The sequence below is a fragment of the Triplophysa rosa genome, linkage group LG3 (genome assembly GCF_024868665.1).
Source record: "Triplophysa rosa linkage group LG3, Trosa_1v2, whole genome shotgun sequence".
In the NCBI taxonomy this organism is placed as follows: Eukaryota; Metazoa; Chordata; class Actinopteri; order Cypriniformes; family Nemacheilidae; genus Triplophysa; species Triplophysa rosa.
In genome coordinates, this window is record NC_079892.1 from 7,886,731 (window position 1) to 7,906,703 (window position 19,973).

At 39.9% G+C, this 19,973-nt stretch overlaps 2 protein-coding genes across 3 annotated transcripts in view; both read left to right on the forward strand.

Moving 5' to 3' along the window:
- Nucleotides 1-15,777, forward strand: part of met (MET proto-oncogene, receptor tyrosine kinase) — a 38,991-nt gene extending 23,214 nt beyond the window's left edge. The window contains exons 11-21 of one of the 2 annotated variants that reach the window (XM_057329539.1): nucleotides 1,653-1,871; nucleotides 3,898-4,047; nucleotides 5,318-5,474; nucleotides 5,885-6,025; nucleotides 6,389-6,625; nucleotides 8,038-8,118; nucleotides 10,335-10,516; nucleotides 10,648-10,757; nucleotides 10,870-11,035; nucleotides 12,319-12,455; nucleotides 13,573-15,777. In XM_057329539.1, the coding sequence (XP_057185522.1) occupies nucleotides 1,653-1,871; nucleotides 3,898-4,047; nucleotides 5,318-5,474; nucleotides 5,885-6,025; nucleotides 6,389-6,625; nucleotides 8,038-8,118; nucleotides 10,335-10,516; nucleotides 10,648-10,757; nucleotides 10,870-11,035; nucleotides 12,319-12,455; nucleotides 13,573-13,783 (1,791 nt within the window). In that variant the 3' untranslated portion in view covers nucleotides 13,784-15,777. The remainder of the gene's footprint in view (nucleotides 1-1,652; nucleotides 1,872-3,897; nucleotides 4,048-5,317; nucleotides 5,475-5,884; nucleotides 6,026-6,388; nucleotides 6,626-8,037; nucleotides 8,119-10,334; nucleotides 10,517-10,647; nucleotides 10,758-10,869; nucleotides 11,036-12,318; nucleotides 12,456-13,572) is intronic. The other variant, XM_057329541.1, reaches the window with a different exon arrangement.
- Nucleotides 15,778-16,951: 1,174 nt separating this feature from the next.
- On the forward strand, nucleotides 16,952-19,964 carry fam185a (family with sequence similarity 185 member A). The gene is made up of 8 exons (XM_057329542.1): nucleotides 16,952-17,485; nucleotides 17,558-17,667; nucleotides 17,793-17,885; nucleotides 17,968-18,106; nucleotides 18,193-18,234; nucleotides 18,322-18,417; nucleotides 18,502-18,636; nucleotides 18,749-19,964. The coding sequence occupies exons 1-8, from the start codon at nucleotides 17,071-17,073 to the stop codon at nucleotides 18,865-18,867; spliced, it is 1,149 nt and encodes a 382-aa protein (XP_057185525.1). The 5' UTR covers nucleotides 16,952-17,070; the 3' UTR covers nucleotides 18,868-19,964.
- Nucleotides 19,965-19,973: the final 9 nt, after the last annotated feature.

Consider the following 19,973-nt stretch of genomic DNA (forward strand, 5'->3'; position numbering starts at 1 on the left):
TGCTTGCAGTTATTTTCTGTTATCGCTATAGAGAAGTACAGTCATAAAAATCCATATTATTGAGAGAAACCATCAATAATGGAGATAAGTTATATCAGCACTATATTAATAATATTCAGTAATATTAATTCCCACTGAGGATATTCGTTCCCCAAACACCAAATCAAAATGTTTTTAGTGTCTCCCATCATCCTTTGCTTGCTTTCTTTAGCAGCTGTTATCCACCCTCCTCTCCCCCCAAAAGCCCTTTGAGATACTTGATCCATTCTAAACAATTAAACGCCGTGTTTGTCAAGCAGCACAGCAGGCCAGAGTGCTTTACAAGCATTTGACAAGTCTCGGTGGATAGCCCCTCACTTCTCTAAATATGCCGAGTTAGTTGTTCGCTATTCAAATATACAAGAACTGTATGTGTGTTCATTTGCATGGCCATTTCCATAGTTCATTCCCTGTTCAGTCTCTGTGTTGTTGTTTTGTATGTGAATGAAAGGTTTGAGCTGCTTGTTTGCTTTCCATATGGGATGTTGCTCAAGAGATGTGAACAGGACATTACCACCAAGGTGAAGAAATTGTGTAGAAAATAGTGAGTAAGCAAAATTAGACATTTTGTTAAATGGTACGTCTCCAACCAAAAGTGAGAGGTATCAATATGAGCTCAAACATTTCGACTAAATGGTTCTTTGGTCAACCAAAATCGGTTCTTCTATGGCATCGCTGTGAGGAACCTTTTGTAGCACCTTTATTTTCAAGAGTGTAGTTTGTCTTAAACACCTAAGGACAGCAAAGTGCACCTGAGGACGGCATATTAAACCAGGTTGACAAGCACATGACAGACATGCAGGAAAAACAGCAAATTAGGGTTCTTTGGTGTTCTAATGTTAAATGGAAATAGTGCGTGGATAGACATGAAAGAGCTGGCAAAAGATGTAGTCACAGCTGGTTCCTGAAGCCGTTGAGTTATAACTCATGCATGATAACGTGAGTCACACCTTCCCTCTCACAAACAACCCTTTTCCACTACCCTGTAAGATATAGATGTACAGTACATACCCCCACAATGTTTCGCAAACCGATGGGTTTTACTTCTGGTTTGACAGGATCAATGCACGATTTGAGATGACATCATTTTCATTTCAGAGGTATTCAAAGGATCTCGTTTTCATAAATCCACAATATTTTGGAAATGTCAGAATTGTTTGAGGCATGACTGTGTACTTTGGCACGGATACATTGAGCGCAAGCTTTAATTGAGCACTTTTAAATAGCACGCAACACTGAAAGGTAAAATTTTACTAAGGCAAATGTCGAATGACTTTACATATTATGCTGTTACTTAACACTAAGGAACTCTATAGAAAACTACTACAAAAACACAAAAACCTATTTAAATGTACTTGTATATCAATCTGAGACATGATATATGATATGAATAAAGTCCTGTTATGATCTTGCCTTTTTGTCTGAACCAAATCAACATGGTTAAGCCCTTTTATGAAACTCAGATATAAAGATGTCATTAACAAACACAAGCAAAATGAATTAGGCACACAAAAGAAGTGAAGCAGGTCAAAGTGTAAAATGCCTCAGAATTGACTTTGGCAAAAAGTTGTGAATGAAGCGATGGCTAATTTGTGTTTGTGTTCTATGCCCAGACCTGCAGCCACGACGAGGACAAGCAAAATATTCTGTGCATCACTCCCTCCCTGAAGGGCCTCAATGTTCAGCCTCCAGTCGCCACCAAAATAAACTTTGTGTTGGATGGATTTTCTACCGAGCAGTACGACCTGCTGTATGTGGAGGACCCCAAGTTTGAAGAGTTTCAGAAGCCCACTGTTACGCCGAGAGGCAACAAGAGCATTCTGGAGATAAAGGTAAGATGGACAGCCAAGACTGTTCTTGCGAGTCATTTGTACACATCGGTGGTATTGGGGAAAGGGCTATTAAATTTCTAGATAGTATTTGATTGGATGAAAATCTGTGCGGTACAAGTTGAGTCATCATTATTTCTGTGTATTCATATTATTCTGTGTTCACGCAATGGAAAGAATGTAACTTTTATATCTGTAAATGATGGTAGAGCTAAAGCCCCGTTCAGACCGCCAGCGACAAATCAAGGCGATGTCATTCATTTCAATGGGGGAGAACTTGTGGCGACACGAGCGACAGTGACCGTTAGCGACAGGAAGTGGGCATGTCTAGCGACGCGACAAAGTTGAGATTTGCTCAACTTTATGCAAATGATGAGCGACTTTCGGGAGCGACTACCAATAGGAGTAATGCAGCGGAGCTTACATCATCAGTCTCTCGTCAGTTACTGCAGAGTTTGTTTATAAATGTTACTAGAGCAACCAAAGCTAGGAACGTCTTCTAATGACCTCGTAGAAAGAGACTAGCGACACAGTCGCTGGCGGTCTGAACGCACTGTAAAAGCTACATAACTTAACTTGTGAATTTACGGTGTGCGGTTCTTTACCTTGATCTCATGCACAGCGCTTCACACTCCTTTTTAAGCTGGAAGGATACAATACTGAAACAAAACAGGAAGTTTTGTTTGTTTCCCATTGAGAACCTCCTGCGTCCCTCCATCTTTGACATTGTTCTCTGCCCTCGAAGACTATAGCCTCTGACACATTGATGGCGAGACCCTTTACATTTGCCAGATGAAGCTGGTGAAAAACTCAGCATTTTAACTAAGTTTTTTTTTCTTCCCAAAACTGCCACTCAATAGTCAAGTGCAGCTGTTGTGAAGGGAGGGGGGTCGTGTGAGATTCTGCTTTTTTTCCCATGCAAGACTTTAGCTTCCAATCCCTTCGCTCCCCTTGGGACCCTGGACACACATAAACAGAGACACACGCGAGGCATTGTGTACTCGTCAGGGCCATTTAAAGGCACTGTATGTTCAATAATAGGTTGTAGTGGACCAGTTTAACTTAATTATCATTAAACTGCCTATCATGCGCTTTCATTCCCATGCTGTGTGTTTGTTTAGGTTGTACTGCTTGATACTTAAGGCCTTCTTAAGGGAAATAAAATTGCACTTGGCAGGACTGTTGATGCTCCAAAGGGTTTATCAAAACGTCAAAGATTGTGCGTTACAAGTTGTAAAGTGAAGCTTGGCTCCAGTCCACTGAAGTTTGTGTAGCACAATGAGAGGCACGGCAATCACTATTTCTGTTTCTGTCCCAGAGATTTATATCTGTTTTGAAAGTCTTCCTTAAAGGAATAGTTCACCCGAAAAATATGTTTTTCATAGTACGTAAGTGAATGGTGACCATACCATGTAAGGCTGAATGGGATTCGAATAGTAAAATTTGTTTGGAGGGGGGTGTCGCCCACCCACATACTCTTAAAAACTTAATACTGATTAAAATGTAATATTTACTTTAAAAATAAATGTTTCATGTATTATGGCCTTTGAGTGTTTCTATTTTATGAATGACTGTTAACCCGTCTAGAAATGTGAGTGGTGCGCATGTGTGCGTTTGTTGGTTCGCAATCTCAAGCTGGCCTGTACTGTATAGTAACAGGTGCCGGAGTGGAGTGTGTCCAATCTGCAAAGCTCAGGCTGTCATGTGAGGAATGTGATCGCTGTCTTTATTGCCTTCTGCTCTGCTCTGTACACCAAAGCGGGCCGAGTTTAAAGATGCAATCTATACGCCCCGTATACCCCTCTAAGTCATGGGGCAATTTACAGAATCCCGCAGACTGAACGGCGTATTATGTTAATGAGTGTAAATGTTTATGTCTTGTGGTAAGGTAGTGTGTCTGCTTATGTGTGAGAGGTACTGTGTCCTGCCCAAGGGCGTCCAAAAGGCCAGATTTCACCGTTGACTAAAAGCAATGAGATTTTTTACTTTGATTTGTCATAACTTTCTTTTCTCTGTTGTCCCTCTGCAGGTTCCTCCTGTGAATCAAGAGGCGGTAAAAAACGGCGAGGTGCTTAGAGTTTCGAACCGGACCTGTGAGAGCGTCACTCTGGTGGGCAACACGCTTGAATGCACCGTGCCCATGGAGCTCCAGACCGCCACTAAAGAGCTGGAGGTGGAGGTACAGTCTCTCTCTCTTCCACTTCAGAGCACTCAAATCCAGACTGGCCCATATAAGAGCCACTCATCAGCCAGCTTACCCAATAGAGCAAAGCTGTGACTGTCTATTTTTGATAGACATATTTTTAGATGCCTTGATAGTTTTACCTATTCATTTTCTTGAAGGAGTAGTTCACCTTCAAAATGAAAATTCCGTCATCATTTACTCACCCTCTTGTCATTTCAACCCTGTGTGACTTTTCTTCCACAGATCACAAAAGGAGATATTTTGAAAAATGTTGGTAACAGAACAGCACAGCCCCCCATTCACTTCTATTGCAACCAATGCAAGTGAATGGGGGGCTGTTAACAACATTCTTCGAAATATCTTCTTTTGTGTTCTGCGGAAGAAAGTCATACAGGTTTGAAATGACAAGAGGTTGTCTTTTTATAATATATAAGCTACTCTTTATCAAGCAAAGTTTAAATGTTACTTTACACATATTTGGGTGTCCTTGGCATCATAAAGAAAACTCTTGCTCTAATACACAGAGGCCAGACTGGGTTGCCAGATCTTGATGGTTGCCAGATTGCTTTCTAAATATACATTCTCTTCACAGAGACCTTTGATATAAAAACAATATCAATGATTAATTTCCTCAATATTTCCTCATATTGTAATTCTTACTTCGGACCCGACCGATAAGATGGCTTTCTTACATTTCCTTTTGGTCACCTTTAGCTCAAGAACATTAAAAAACGTTTTCGGCCCACCAGACAGACTGATATGATTGGTACAAAGATCAAGAAAACGTCAGCCTCAGCATAAAGTGCTTATCTGTCAGCGAGAGACGGACAGCGTGCGTGTGACACAATGCTCTAATCTGACCCCATCACAATGCGGCGAGCTGGAGCTAATCTGAGCCCAAACTCAATAATGCTCGGCCACATAAGAGAAGCACTATCTCTGATCCAATTTCCCCTCCTGCCTGCAGTGGAAGCGCGTTTCATTTCGCCGTGCTGCTTTATGACCGGTTACTCTGAACCCAGAAGCTGTTGGTTTTTTGTGACGATGAAGCTTCGAATGTAAACACTTTGGAATCTGAAGCAAATATGCCACAGATTTTATATGAAAATCTCTAGTCAGTTTTTACACATTCAATTTGTCTGTTGGTTTACAGATATATATATATACATTTACTGATATATTGTGGATCCAGAGAAAAACTTGGTAGCATTTCACTCACAAGAACACAAATGTATGCAATAATGTGTTGTGTTGTGCTTTGCAGTGGAAGCAGGCCACATCTTCTGTGATCTTGGGTCGAGTAGTGTTGGCTAAAGACCAGGACTACAGGATTCTGATCACAGGAGGCATCTGCGTGTCCATCCTTCTACTATTCTTAATCGGAATCTTTGTTTGGATCAAGAGGAAAAAGCACATCGATGGTATGTAACTGTATTTATTGTTTATATGTGGTGTTGTTCTGCATGTGTTTATCCGATGGAGTTTATGGAGTTCATGTATAAATGCTGCAGATTGTATAGCTATTTGAATCTTATAAAAAATATGAAAATATCACCATTTACATTGAAGTGGCCACACTAGTTATTCAAAACAACATTAGATATATAGCGAATAAGCCTTTAAATGCTTTTTATCAAGCTTTTGCTTTCGCTCGATCAGTTTTTGTTAAAACAAACTGAATGAGAATTATAGTTGTAGACAGACTAAAATGGGTTTCCGGGTTGTTTGCGGGAGTCAATACTGCTGAAGTTCACGGTGGAGCGATCTGTCCCTTTTTTCTCACATCTTCTCCCCTTGGTCTCTCTCTCTCTCACCCTGTCTCTGGTTGTAGATTTAGCTAAGGCTATGGTTTGGTATGACGGCCGGGCTCACATTCCACACTTGGACATGTTGGCAAACGCGAGGAGTGTCAGTCCCACTAATGAAATGGTCTCTCACGAGTCCGTGGACTATAGAACCACTTTGCTTGAGGGTACGTTCTCACGCTTCGCTGCCTTTTGCTCAAAACACACCGCTGGTGGGGGTTCGCCAGATCAGCACTGAAAGGCAACTTTTATCCAGTTCTCCTAACACAGACCTTCTGACCTTACCCTCTGCTTCCTTTATTTCCTTACAGAAAAGATCGCATGCTCCTTTGCCTGATTCATTCTTTGTTGAAAAGATGGAAAAAAACTCTTTTTCCCACTGTCATCTGTACAACCGGGTTTAGAGTTTCCTCCGCTCTTTGTAGTTTGTGTAATAACTCTGCCTCAGACTTTCCCCGCTTTGTTCAGGTGACCCCAGGCCTCAATGAACAAGTCGTTGACTTTTGACCTTTGACCTTGTCGCCCCACAGACCAGAACTTGCCTCTGTCGCAGACGGAGTCATGTCGACCTCATCTGTACGCGCACGCGCATGTGGACCTGTCCCCCATGCTCGGGGCGATGGATGGGGACTTGGCCTCTCCGCTGTTGCCATCGAATGCACCCATAGATCTGGGAAGCCTCCACCCTGAGCTGCTGAAGGAAGTTCAACATGTGGTCATAGCCCGAGAGGATCTGCTCTTACATGTGAATGAGATCATCGGAAGAGGTGAGGGAACACAAATATCTAATTTTTTGCAAATGCATTATTCAAACTTTAACCCAACGTATTAAAGTTGAGCTCATATATCATCCTGCACCATTTGTGCGTTTGACTTGCCAGTGTGCAACTCGGAACTCCCTAGCAACCACATAGCAACATAAAAACATTCTCGCCTCAAAGGAATAAGTCACCCAAAGAATGAAATGTATCTAATTTATTCCCCCTCATGTCATTCCAAACCTGTACGAGTTTCTTTCTTCTGCAGAACACAAAAGAAGATATTTTGAAAAACGATGGTAACCAATCAACATTGACCCCCATTGACTTCCATTGTACGGACACAAAACCACTGAGACATTTCACAAAATATCTTTTTGCGTGCCACAGAAATAAAAGTCGTATACAGATTTTGCATTGCCAAGCACCACACGCATTCTTTTAGAAAATCTAAAAGTCAAGTTTGTTTTTCTTGTTACATGTTGCTTTTAAGCACATTTGCCAGCAAAGATTCAAAAACAGGTGCTTTACAAGAAATCCAATAGCTCGAATTAGTGATATAGGAGGAGTCCATTTCAGACGTGGTTAAACTCAGAAAAGCTAAAAGGTTAAATGGGCACAATCAGCCCGGCAGGTTGGACATTTGAACATTAAATTGCCGTCGTCTCATTGTTCCACAGACGTGTGGGTGTGAACGCACGTATCGTATTTACTTTGCAGATCAGGTGAAAACCGCACTCCGTATACCCCCACACAATACTCCTAAAACCCATCACCCCTGTGGGAAAGTCAAGCCTAACATGTGTGTGTTTGCACATATGACACACAGCGATTTATAGAGCTGGAGGAAGAGACGGTGCATGTGTGTGAGTATGTTGGGGTGGTCGGGGTGGCATGAGTGGTGATTTGTTCTCGTGTTAAATTCCAGCCTCATTGTTGGGCCGTCTCAGGGCTCCGCGCCGGTAATCTGACTCGCCTCCCATCTGGGAAGACGTGATAGCAGTGCTGGAGAGAGATTACAGCGCTCCACGCTCCATTATTTTCGACATAACACCCTGACTCTCACTTACCCTTTATTCTCGGTGCCCTAATTAGAGAGAACACCCGGCCGAGATACTTGTAATTGGTTCATCTTTCAGGGGTAGACCTGACGGTCACATGAACACCCTAGCAACCAAGAGTTTGTTTCTTCTCTACTGTCTAATGTTAAACTGACTAAACTGTAAAAAATAAAAATGCAAGTGCAGTAGTGAATAGGAATTCATATTCACACTCCATTGATTCGCAACATCCATTGTTCTCAGTTTTGGAGGGCTACTGTACGTAATGCAATGTGCACCTGCAGTGCTAAAACTCAGAAAAGCCTCTGATAGATTCATGTGTTAATAATCGCTCAAACTTTTCCTGTCTTTGTTTGCCAGGCCACTTTGGATGCGTGTTCCACGGGACCCTGCTCGAACCAGATGGCCAGAAGCAGCACTGCGCTGTCAAGTCCCTAAACCGTGAGTTTGAAACCATGACGTTGTGTTGAAGTGATGAATTGGTGTTTAGGGATGGTGGATGAAAGCACATAAGTTTTATTTAGAGGCTTTTACAACTTAAGACCTTTTTTGGATCCTAAGATGAATATTGTTGCTTTCTTTCTGAAACCGCGGATGTCCAAATTTGCTGTTTTCCAGGAAATGGAAAAAACGCTGACAACACAGTATTTAATCTTACAATGCGATGATGGGCAATCTTAATCACAGTATCTTAATCGTACTTTGTTAATACTTTTTATTGGTTCGATATTTGCAAAACCCAGTGAAAAACATAGAGTGTGATACAAGGTATCAGAAGGACGACGAAAGAACTATATATAAGATATATGTTTGTTAGTTACTCCAAAGAAAGCAAACTTGGTGGAGCTGTCGTGGTTTTGGGTGGGACTATCTGTTCAGCTGGCCAATGACAGAAAGGGGGTGTTTCAAAACAGATTTTATATACAGAAAAAATATTGTTTTTATTTACCTAGCATTTCTAGATTGTATTGTGTCTATTCCAGTCCAGTGTCTGTTGAAAAGCAAACCTCAGGAGTGACACACCATGAAGTCATCCAACAGCAGTGTGAAAGACTGTCAGCATGACAAGATGCAATGGCATAAAAACTGTGATAAAAGTCAAGGATTTTTACATTAAAAAAATGACTTCAAACTTTTCCTAAATACATGTTCAAATATTACTGTTGTATTGCTTAAAAGTGAATATGAACTTGTTTTCTTTGCAGTATCTGAAATAATGCAGAGCATATTTTCTGTTATTTTGACCTGTTTCTCCAGTTTGCATTTTCTGTAAGGGAATGGCCAAATAGAAACAATATTTTTATTTGGGAGAAATATTGTTAGTAGTTCACAGGATGAAATTAAAATGTAATTATTTTCACCTAACCTCATACCTATAAATAGTACATTCAGAAAAACTGAAAATCATTTTGAAATGGTCTTTTCATTTTTTCCGCGGCTATTATTATTATTTGAGCAATAGAAATAACATTTCAGCTTTAATGTCATTTTTATGAACTCCTAAAAAACACGGAAACCAAATCAAAATAAATGTACCTGAAATGTGATGCTTTATAAAACGTCCCACCAACAAACTAGCAGACAACGTTTATCTTTATTTTGGATCGCTCTTGGCTCCCAACATACCTTATTACGTTGCCCGTTGGTTTTGTACTGGTTACATTTCTGGTTTCAACCCGGTTTGACACACACATGTCTATACAGAGACATGACGTATGCCACATGGGGCTGTTTTAATATGACACTGTGATGAAGATGATGATGATGAATGAAGAGCAGAACCGCCATATCACATTAGAGACGCCCCTAATCACGTCACTGAGAGCTTTAGATTTATGACCCGAGCTCTGCTTTTCTTGCTCAGATTTGCTCTGAGAACGAAGGCTTGTTTCAACAGGAAGCATTGCTGAACTGGACCTTAAATGTTTCTGGTGTTCCATGTTGTCAGGCAATATTTTGAAAAGCTTAACTGTATTGAATTTTTGGAGGAATCACAACAAGGAGTCAGAATGCACATCATGAATAAATGATACAAACAAATCGACCAACTAAACGCTTGGGAGCTGTTCCCAGGTCTTTTGAGGATACTGACAGCGGCTCAGTGTAGTGTGGGATGTTGCATCATATCGAGATCAGTCGTCTGTAAACGCAACACGTATACACAGGTCTTTTCTTTTTGTTTCGTATTCCCCGTAAGCCTCTCTTTTTTCTAGCGAAAGGTTAAACATCTGCTTAATCTTCTCGAAATGTGAAAGCACCTCCAACGAGATTAAATGGAGGCACAGCTAAACAACGAGAGCGCCGGAGATCCAACTAGTAATGGCACGGTCATGACACCGTGGATTAAGTCTCCGCTCTGAAACCCAGCGCTCCTCCCCGGGTGAAATATCAGGCCTCGTGTGATAAAACACTTGATAGTGTTGGGGATAATTTATATGTCGTGGTGAAATGGTTCACTGACAGCTTGGCAGGTTTATTGCTAACCCGGAGAACGTATTGCAGGATGGATTTTAAAAGTTGGGGCAAGCGTGTAAATCTAGCAGACGTGGGTTGGTGCCGATAACGTTGACCTTTGACCTGCTGAGATTTTGCCTTATCAGTACTGTGGCTTTCGTTAATAATGAGTACATCTCAATAAGCTTATATGTGGCTCGCAGGAATCACAGATATTGAGGAGGTGTCTCAGTTCCTGAAGGAAGGCATCATCATGAAGGATTTCAGCCATCCCAACGTGCTCTCGCTGCTGGGAATCTGCCTGCCCAGCGAGGGGTCGCCACTCGTCGTTTTGCCTTACATGAAGCATGGGGATCTGCGCAACTTCATCAGAGATGAGACTCATGTACGTGGTGCCAACATCTCAAATGACGTTGAACTAATAAAGTCTTTATATAATATAAAATCTCATTTCTGTTCCAGTTGGGTTCATTTTTCAATCAACTAAGAGTGATGAACATTTTTATTCCTACACAGAACCCCACAGTGAAGGACCTGATGGGTTTTGGGCTGCAGGTGGCTAAAGGAATGGAATATCTCGCCAGCAAGAAGTTCGTACACAGGGACCTTGCGGCCCGAAACTGCATGTGAGTTTTTCAATAATTCTAGTGTGTCGCTTTCTGTACGAAGTTATATTACTGTGTGTGTGTGTGTGTACTCTGTACATCTCAAGTAAAATGTTTGTAATGTTCATCTCAGGCTGGACGAGAGCTACACAGTGAAGGTGGCAGATTTTGGGTTGGCAAGGGACGTGTATGATAAAGAATACTACAGCGTGCACAACAAGCATGGAGTCAAGCTACCTGTGAAATGGATGGCATTAGAAAGCCTGCAGACGCATAAGTTTACCACCAAATCTGACGTGGTGAGTAGCTCCATCAAGTCATCTGCATAGACTGTTTTAATTGACGGTCTTCAGTTTTGTATGTGTCAAAAAGTTTTTCTTGTTTAATTGTTCTTCAAAATACATTGCAGTTTATCCTGAGAATTCATTTTGATAGAGATGCATCCAAATGTTGGTTTAACCCTAGTCATAACCTTTCTTATAAACTAGAAATAAACAAGTCAGTAATAATGTTTTTTTGATACAAGCCCCTAATCTTATAAAGAGCTTAACTTTAAATGAACAGTTCACCCAAAAATTAAAATTCTGTCATTTACTTACCCACAATTTGTTCCAAATCTGTATAAATGTCTTTGTTCTGATGAACACAGAGAAAGATGTTTGGAAGAACGCTTGTAACCAAACAGTTCTTGATCACCATTGACTACCATAGTAGGAAAAATCGCTTTACAAATGTCTTTGTTCTGTTGCACACAAAAGAAGATATTTTGAAGAATGTAGGAAAGCAAACAATTCTGGGGCACCATTGTCATTTTTCCTACTATGGTAGTCAATGGTGGCCAAGAACTGTTTGGTTACAAGCATTCTTCCAAATATCTTTCTCTGTGTTCATCAGAACAGAGAAATTCATAAAGATTGGAATAACTCGAGGGCAAGTCAATTTTCATTTTGGGTGAACTGTTCCTTTAACATTAGAACTAAACCTAACCCTGACATCTGATTGGTTGTCTGGAAGGATGTTGTTTTATTCCCTTTTGGGGATCGTAGGCATCAAATGGAACATTCCTGTGTGCCTATAGTGCCCAACAATTACTCAATTTGTTTTAAACACAACAAAAAAAAGTCAGTTCCAGTTCTGGTGATGGCAATATTTCATCAAGTATCGTTGCGTTTGAATCACTGTCTGACTCTGGGGTCACTTTTACAGTACAGATTCGGTCAGTTTCAGTTCATTAACTTGTATCTTTCCTCACATACTCATTCATGCATGCGCACACACGTCGGGACCAAGGTGTGCCGTGACTCACGTCCTGTTGTCTAACTTGCCTACCTTCAAATAAAATAGATTACTGCTCGGCCACATTTTCTGGAGAAATGGTTTTCCCAATATATCTGTAAACACTGACTGTTCCCTTAAATGGATTTATGGGTTCAGCGTTCCATTCTGTTTGGCACGCCGTATTCCCTTTGTATCATCCTCCAACAACTGTTGACATGTTGGCCAGAGTTCACCCAAATGTCAGTTGTTTTGATAGGTGCTTGCTTTCTTTGCTCATAACCCATTGTTTTCCCTCTTCACACAGTGGTCGTTTGGAGTTTTGCTGTGGGAACTCATGACCCGAGGCGCCCCGCCGTACTCCGACGTGAACTCCTTTGACATCACGGTCTTCCTTCTACAAGGGCGAAGACTACTACAGCCCGAGTTTTGCCCGGACGCCCTGTAAGCATTCAGTAGCACACACACACATTTCAGCGTCCTTCATACAACACACAACACTCCGAGGGGGGGTGGGCATCAACACCAGGGCGTACAACAGAGGGCCATTGTTAACCACTGGCAGGTTCATTGAAGCAGTCGCGGGTCATCAGAACTCTCGGCCAACTCTGCTGCGCATGACTACCTGAGATTGACACACATTGACTCCCAAACCCGCCTGTACGATATGAGTCAACCTCCAAACATTCTTCACACACGGCTGTTTAATAACCAGCCAGTGGTGCTGTGAATAAAGATATGTGGGTCATCACTCCCTACCCTCATGGACAGCACAGCCAGCTATCAGTCTCACGTTTCTCTGGGGTTTGAAGGCCTCTGCTCTGCAGACTGTTGCAGGAAAAACAACAGAAAGTTGTTGTGAAATGAAGGTTTTCACTGTAGGTGATAAATTTCGAGGCACCAGTGTCTTAAGTAAACAGCTGGTGCGAACGGAATTAAGGGCCTGTAGAGCCGCCCATCATCAGTATTGCTTACAGTGTATTTAAGATTCGACCTGGAACAACCGAGCAACCACCAAGGTTTTTTTAGTTGACTAAAATTAAAACTTTGAAAACGTCTCTGTTCATTGAAATCAAATCAAATATTGACCTAAAAATTATTGGAAGAACTTAACCAAAGGAAAATTTGAAATGTTGCCTCAAAAATAAACTGAAATAAGTTTAAAGCACTCAAATTATAATAATAAACAAAAACTAAAATAGAAATTAATTAATATTATATAGCAACATAAAAAATAAACGGATAAATTATAAAATGACAGAAGCATATACCAAAATTGCTAAAACATAAAAAGGAAAGATCTGAAAATAAAAAATCATTTAAAATATTAATAAAACTAGAATCAAAACTAATAACTCTGGCAACCACATACTGTAGCAACACACAGAAAACCTCGCGCAACACCCTAGCTTCACGATTGTGACTTGCACACTCACGTTTGTGTCAGAAAATATAAAAATCTAGTTTACTGCTCACACGTTTAGTTTAGAAAATATTTTTCTACATGGATACTTTTGATTTCAGTTGCAAGTCCCCTTAGCATTTCGTTTTTTTATCCCAGATACAATGTGATGATCGAGTGCTGGCACCCCAAACCCGAACGCCGCCCCACCTTTTCAGAGCTGGTGTCCCGCATCGCCGGCATCTTTTCCAGCTTCAGCGGAGAGCACTACATCCTCCTCAACACCACCTACGTCAACATCGACAAGATGACGCCGTACCCCTCTCTCATCTCCTCTCAGAGTAACCTCGACCGTGACTGCTGCACCTGAGAGACAACAACAACAGATGGAGAGTGGGGAGAAGAGAGCGGGAACATGAAAAGCCAAAGCTCTTATTTGTCGCTTACGAAAGACACTGGACGGAAAAAGGAGGAAAGCTGTCCAAGGACACTGTGAAAGACTTTAAAGGCGCACACACTCCCTAAATCACTGTAAATAGATTGTGATGAGCCATGACATGTGAAGTTGAGCTTCTCCGCTGAGGCGTGGGATAGAGACCCGAAGCGAGTTGGATCGCGATGCATCCGCAGCCATAGATGTTTCCGTGGTGGTGTCCATGTGGAGTTGGTTGGAAGAGGTTTTGTCATTGGTCGATTGTCAACCATTAATGTCTCATCTGTTCATTTGTACGGTTGCATTCAGACGCCTCTCGCAATCTGTGCCCATCTGATTCGTTTACGCTATTGGCAAACGCTTTCCTACCGAACGACTTTAAGGATGTCTCTGATCGCTCAGTCAGATTGTTTCTAAAATGGAGAAACTCTTCAGTGGCGTTGTGTTCTCTGGGGTATCTGAGCATATGTCCAGCATTTTGTTTTCTGTGAAAAATGTAATATGACATTGTGCATGCCTTCATACTATGAACCGAACGCGCAGCATAATGAAGTTCTCTTCTGAACACTGGACAGGTTACATGGGATGTTTGTAACGAGCTTTATGCGTCTGTGGGTTTTCTTGTCTGTACTGTAGATACAGACGTCATCAAATCTTTTCATTTGTCATGTTTGGAAAAAAATTCAAAATGCTGTGATGCTTAACCCGGTCATTTTATTCTTTGCAACAAGACTTTTGTAGTTCAGAAGTTGTTCTATATTTTTATTAGAATATGTTTAAATAGCATATCACTCGGGCCTCATGGAAACTGTGTGAATGGAGTTACAGTCAATGTAAAATGTTATTGGTGATGTTTGCTTCAGTCATTTTTACTTGAGTAATATGACGTTTATTGAGGAAGAAATGTGATGCAGGAGTTGATTTTGTCCGTCTGTAATTGATTGGATTGTTAAAAGTGGAATTACTTACACAAATGGGACTGGGGAAGGGGTTAAAAACAAAAGCAATGTGATTTCAGAGGCGAGTAAGTTGTTACATTTTGATGAGAAGAACACAATATATTTACGATATATATTTCTTTGAAATAACACACTATTTGATCATGCACAATAAGGCCAATTTCATGTTGACTTTTTTATTAAATGTTAAACAGAGCTGAGAGTACTTTGGCATATTTGATAATTCACTAATGCAAATGAGATCAAAGTTGTGTTGGCTGGTGTGTAAAACTGTATAAAGGATAGCTGCAGTTTCCATGCAGGCCTGTACAGTATATCGCAATGTAGTGAAGATGACTATGAATGTGAGTTTCCATTATGAACTACTGGTTGATGTAAATAATTTGTTTCACTACCCTTCTTGTCTGACTTGCTGTGTGATACATGTATATATAGCCTATGAACACAGTATACAATATAGACAGTTTGGTATAGCTATTAGGTCGTTTTCGTGTCACTCCTATCCGTTTGTTACAAATGACCAACAAACAGTTTAAATCATTTAGTATAAAGTTTTATGCTGTTCCATTTATTATACCCGTCTTTTTAGTTGAGGTTTTAACTGTCACACTGTCTCCTTGTGAGCTGTTTGGGGATGAAAATGATTCAACTATGGTACATATTACACTCTGTTGTTCCCGTGACAATAAAGTGTCATCATGAGTGTGTGTTTGTGTCCTAAATGTAACACTGTATTTTGTTGTCTTATATTCTCCCCTCTGTGAGAGACCTTTGAGTCTCATTCCATCTCACTGACTCTGTGTGAACTTTGACCATGACCTTCTAAAGTCTCTCATTGCTCTTGACTCGACCCTCAGCCACTGTCGTCTAGACAGGCTTTTTAATTTCCTCTTTTATGGTCTCATCTTGAAAAGAAGGGTAATAGTACCTGTCTGAAAAAAAACTGAATCAAATGAATTGAAATATTGTATTAGGTATGATTTTTTTCCTGGATTAACCTGTTTGGTATTCAAATATCTGCATACCGAATTCAGTATTTAACTGAAATCAAACCATTAAAATCTACCCGTACAATTCCTTTTTACATTGTAGCTTTAACCTGCTTTTTGCATTCAAATTTACTGAGATGCCCTATCTTAGAGGACAAATACTACATCCCTCCTACTTCTCATAACTCAACACTAACTCATAAGCTATCGTGGAGGAGGGCACGAGACACTGCGCGGTTATCTATTGTCCAAATTAAGGCTCCTATTGTAACCTTCTGTGACTTTGTATATGAAGTCATTAGACTGCCATCTAGTGGATGATCAAATTATCACAAAAAATTAACTGGATTGCTTTTTTGTGATAAAACTAATACCTTTTCAGTGTGGCGCTTTTAGTTTCAGCATCATAAATTACTTTCAGTAAAAAATAACAAGTCTCATCGGGTCTTTACTGAAAGAAATAAGGTAGTGATGTAGGGTCGTGAATAAATTGCTTCCAGCTATTTGAAAACCAGACGGAAAATCCGCCCCAAAATGACGTTCTGTCTGCTCAGCTTAAAACTCGACCTTCACTTGGAGTTTAAAAAGCCCAATGACATGACATTTATGAGCTATTTACAACACAGTGCGTTCCATCTATAACACTATAACATCGATATTATGCTGGCACGAACAAGACGGACTTTTACAGGTGTGCCCTTGCTCCTCGAGCGTGCGCGTGCGCGCTTTGCAGATGAAATAAGTACTAATATTTTACTTCACAAAATAATTTGATAAAACAACAACGTTCATTTATCGTATACATAGTAATGGGGAATGAACAAGAATTGTTAAGCGCAGCTGCCAAATAACGTAACGTCCAACCAAAAAAAAATGGTTTTAGAACAGTAAATAGTTTGTATTTGTAGTAAAAGCATTATTACCACAATTGTCTCACTACAAAAAAAACTATGGCAATACTTAGTCCTCCAATAAGACGTGGTTGTACTTTATTCATTTTCATAAGGGGTGTATCGACTATTTTACTGTGGTTTCTGCATTAGCTCACCCTTTTATACACACTTTAATCAAAAAAGTTGCATGTTCGCAAAACACGCAATTGTCCCCTTGTGGACTTCATTTCCCACAAATCAACTCGCACTCTCTTCCGGGTTGTCGTTCGTGTGTGACCTCGTGATATAAACATTTCTCAAGAGCGTTGTACTTGTCGCTGACAGCTACTGTTTTTAGATGAATTTGTACTGAGTTAAGTAAGTTTTAGCACACAACTTTAATAATGTTAATTTGTGCCATTCAGCACCGGTTACGTCACTGTGTTCGCATGGGCTCCTCAGCGCAGATATGTTCAAGAAATTTCACGGGGGCTTTGACGTCTCCAGCTTTCCGAACGTTTTCATACTCCCTCTCAGTCAAGGACTTGAATAAACCTGTAAAGCAATGGTATTTATCAGTTAATCCTTTCACGAAGATCAAATGTCATTTAGGTTGTAACATATCTATAAAACCACTGGATCCGCATGCCTTTCCTGAGGCGGATCGGGCATTTATTAATGTGCACGCGACAGATCGGGATCTCAATCTGGACAAATTTCATGTTCATTATGATGCTCGAAGCAATGAACTTCAGATTTTATCTCATGATGAGAATAACAGTGATGTCTCTGTTGAACTGACAGCGCCTATTAAATGCGGTAAGGATCATGAATGAATGAATACATAAATCAACATCGTAAATGTGAAACCTTCCCTGTCTCTCCCTGCAGATCTCCACATCAAGACAAAGAACAAGGGCAATGTGAAGATCCAAAAAATGGAGAGTGACCTCTGTCACGTGCACACAGAGAAAGGACACTGCATACTACAAGCTGTAAAGGTAGTTCATGTACACAAGCTTGTGAGGTGGTCAATGAGTGTCATATAATCCCGGACAATGTTTTATTAAAGAAAATGCTTTTAAGGTTCAGATTGTTATTACGTATTTAAATCTTATTCATTCAGGGCCATGAAATTCTGGTTCACTCCACTGGAGGAAATGTTACCGGATTTAACACCATACATGGGAATGTAGAAATCAGAGCAGCTGGAGACAGTGTAAAATGTGTTAAAACTTATTTATGGAATATATCATGAAATGATTATCCTTTGATCTTAAACTGCATTATTTGTTCTCTAGAATGTTGACATTATGAAAATCCAGGGAACTACTATGAATCTATCTACTGTACATGGGATGCTGAAGGTGAAGGCCATCTATGGTGAATCCACTACAGTGTCCACATCTTCTGGGAAAATCCAGATTGGACATATACATGGTGAGGAAAAATGACATTATTAGCGCAACATAAGGATTGTTACTTGATCTTGACACTTTTTGTTTTTTGTTGCCGTTATTTTACAGGTGAAGCTGTTGTACAGAGTGAAACAGGAAACATTGTTATTGGTAAATGACCAAAAATGTTTGTAGATCATTACTCAAGCTGTAAAAAATAACTGTCACACAACCCTAAAGCTGTTGTTTGTGTTTCAGACAGTTCGAGTGGATCTTTGAAGGTACTTACTGCTGCTGGAAACATTGATGCTTATGTAGGCCATGATGGCACAGCAGAACTTCACACTCAACAAGGTACCACACATGAACATCAAAAACTCTTTTTTTTTTTTTGTCTGCTTTTGTATTTGTATTAAGTCCAGCAAATGTACTGTGCAGGTACTCTGAGTGTGCGTGTGCCCTCCACTATGAAGACCAGAGTACAGTTGTGTGGAACCTCTGTTGACATTAGTTCAGAGATCGCATGTCAAGAGACTGAACGCACTTCATCTGAGGGCAAGACAACAGTGACTGGTGAGTGAAATCTGCACAAAACTATACCATATTTTCACGTAGATTTTTCCATGAAACAGGAAATTAAATGTTATAAACATATTCTTTATTCATTGAATCTGTTCACACGCAGCTCATTTGAATGGATACATGTACGAAGAACAATGGATCAAAGCCACTGCTGATAAAGGTCCCGTCAGCTTGAGAAACCAGAGCTGGTTTGAGACCCTCAGACTTGGAGCTGAGAACTAAAACATGTACAGAATTGCCTAAGACCAGCTGTAGCACTAATAACTCTTCACTTTAAGTTAAGAGGATTCATACTGATGCTTATATGTGTACACTGTGTTGTTAAACAGATTATATATTTACAGACCAAATACAAGAAACATTTGAGGTTTACTTTCTTTGTCAGAATATAAAGGACTCTTTGTTTACATTGAACCACATATAGTGTTTCAAAGCTTTTCTTTGCGAGGTTTTATAAAATATGACTTAAAAAAAGCAATTGACTGGCTTAGTGTATTGTTTTTATTTTATTGTATCTTTGTGTATCATATGTACAGCAATAAACCACAAATGTGTTCCTTTTAACTTGGATAAGATTTAGCAACAATATCAATTTAATTATCGATTATACACATTCCCGTGGTTGGGAATGACTGGTGGGCAATTCCATGAAAATATCAACCTTACCATGAAAATATACAGTTACAGTTAGTCAATTTACAATAGCGATAGCAGTAGATATTCACATTTGGTGGTTTGGTTAAAATACCCATGTGATGTCTAGGTTTTCAAAGCATTTGTTTTATTTTTAGTGCATGATATTTCATAGTCAGGTAAGTGCCATTTTTAGGATTGTATCATCCATAACGGTACATATTCCTCATGAATGGGCACATGAAATGAAGTAACTATTTTTTGTTCAATGAAGAGGCATCCCTTCTCTATTTGTTGGGTATTATTGCTTCAGGATTGTGCATTTGAATTCACAGAAATCCTACATAGTTTGTCGTCTCCCAAAAACGGTGTCCATTTTTTTGTCACATCCATAACGCATGTTTATTTCTCTTTTTTAAAATAGAAAATTTCTTGATATTTAAACTCTATCAACAAGGGTTTATTAAAATAAACAAATGGTTCAGTATATTGGTAACAAATACATTCTCTGAGTGTTTATATGTCACATTCATAATGCAAAATGTGACATCCATAATGCTGGAATTGCCCTGGTTTAATACAGTTATGCATGTTTATGGGTTAAGACAATTATTTAATAATTATAATAATAAACACTGTGACCAAGTCTGTGAAAACCAGACAAAAGTCTCAAAATGTAATTCTGAGATAACTGC

What these genes read in the sequence shown, in the direction of transcription:
- fam185a (XM_057329542.1), top strand. Translation starts at nt 17,071, where the DNA reads ATGTTAATTTGTGCCATTCAGCACCGGTTACGTCACTGTGTTCGCATG. An exon ending in GCATACTACAAGCTGTAAAG is followed by an intron (nt 17,668 to 17,792) that starts GTAGTTCATGTA and finishes TTATTCATTCAG; the next exon opens with GGCCATGAAATTCTGGTTCA. An exon ending in AACAGGAAACATTGTTATTG is followed by an intron (nt 18,235 to 18,321) that starts GTAAATGACCAA and finishes TTTGTGTTTCAG; the next exon opens with ACAGTTCGAGTGGATCTTTG.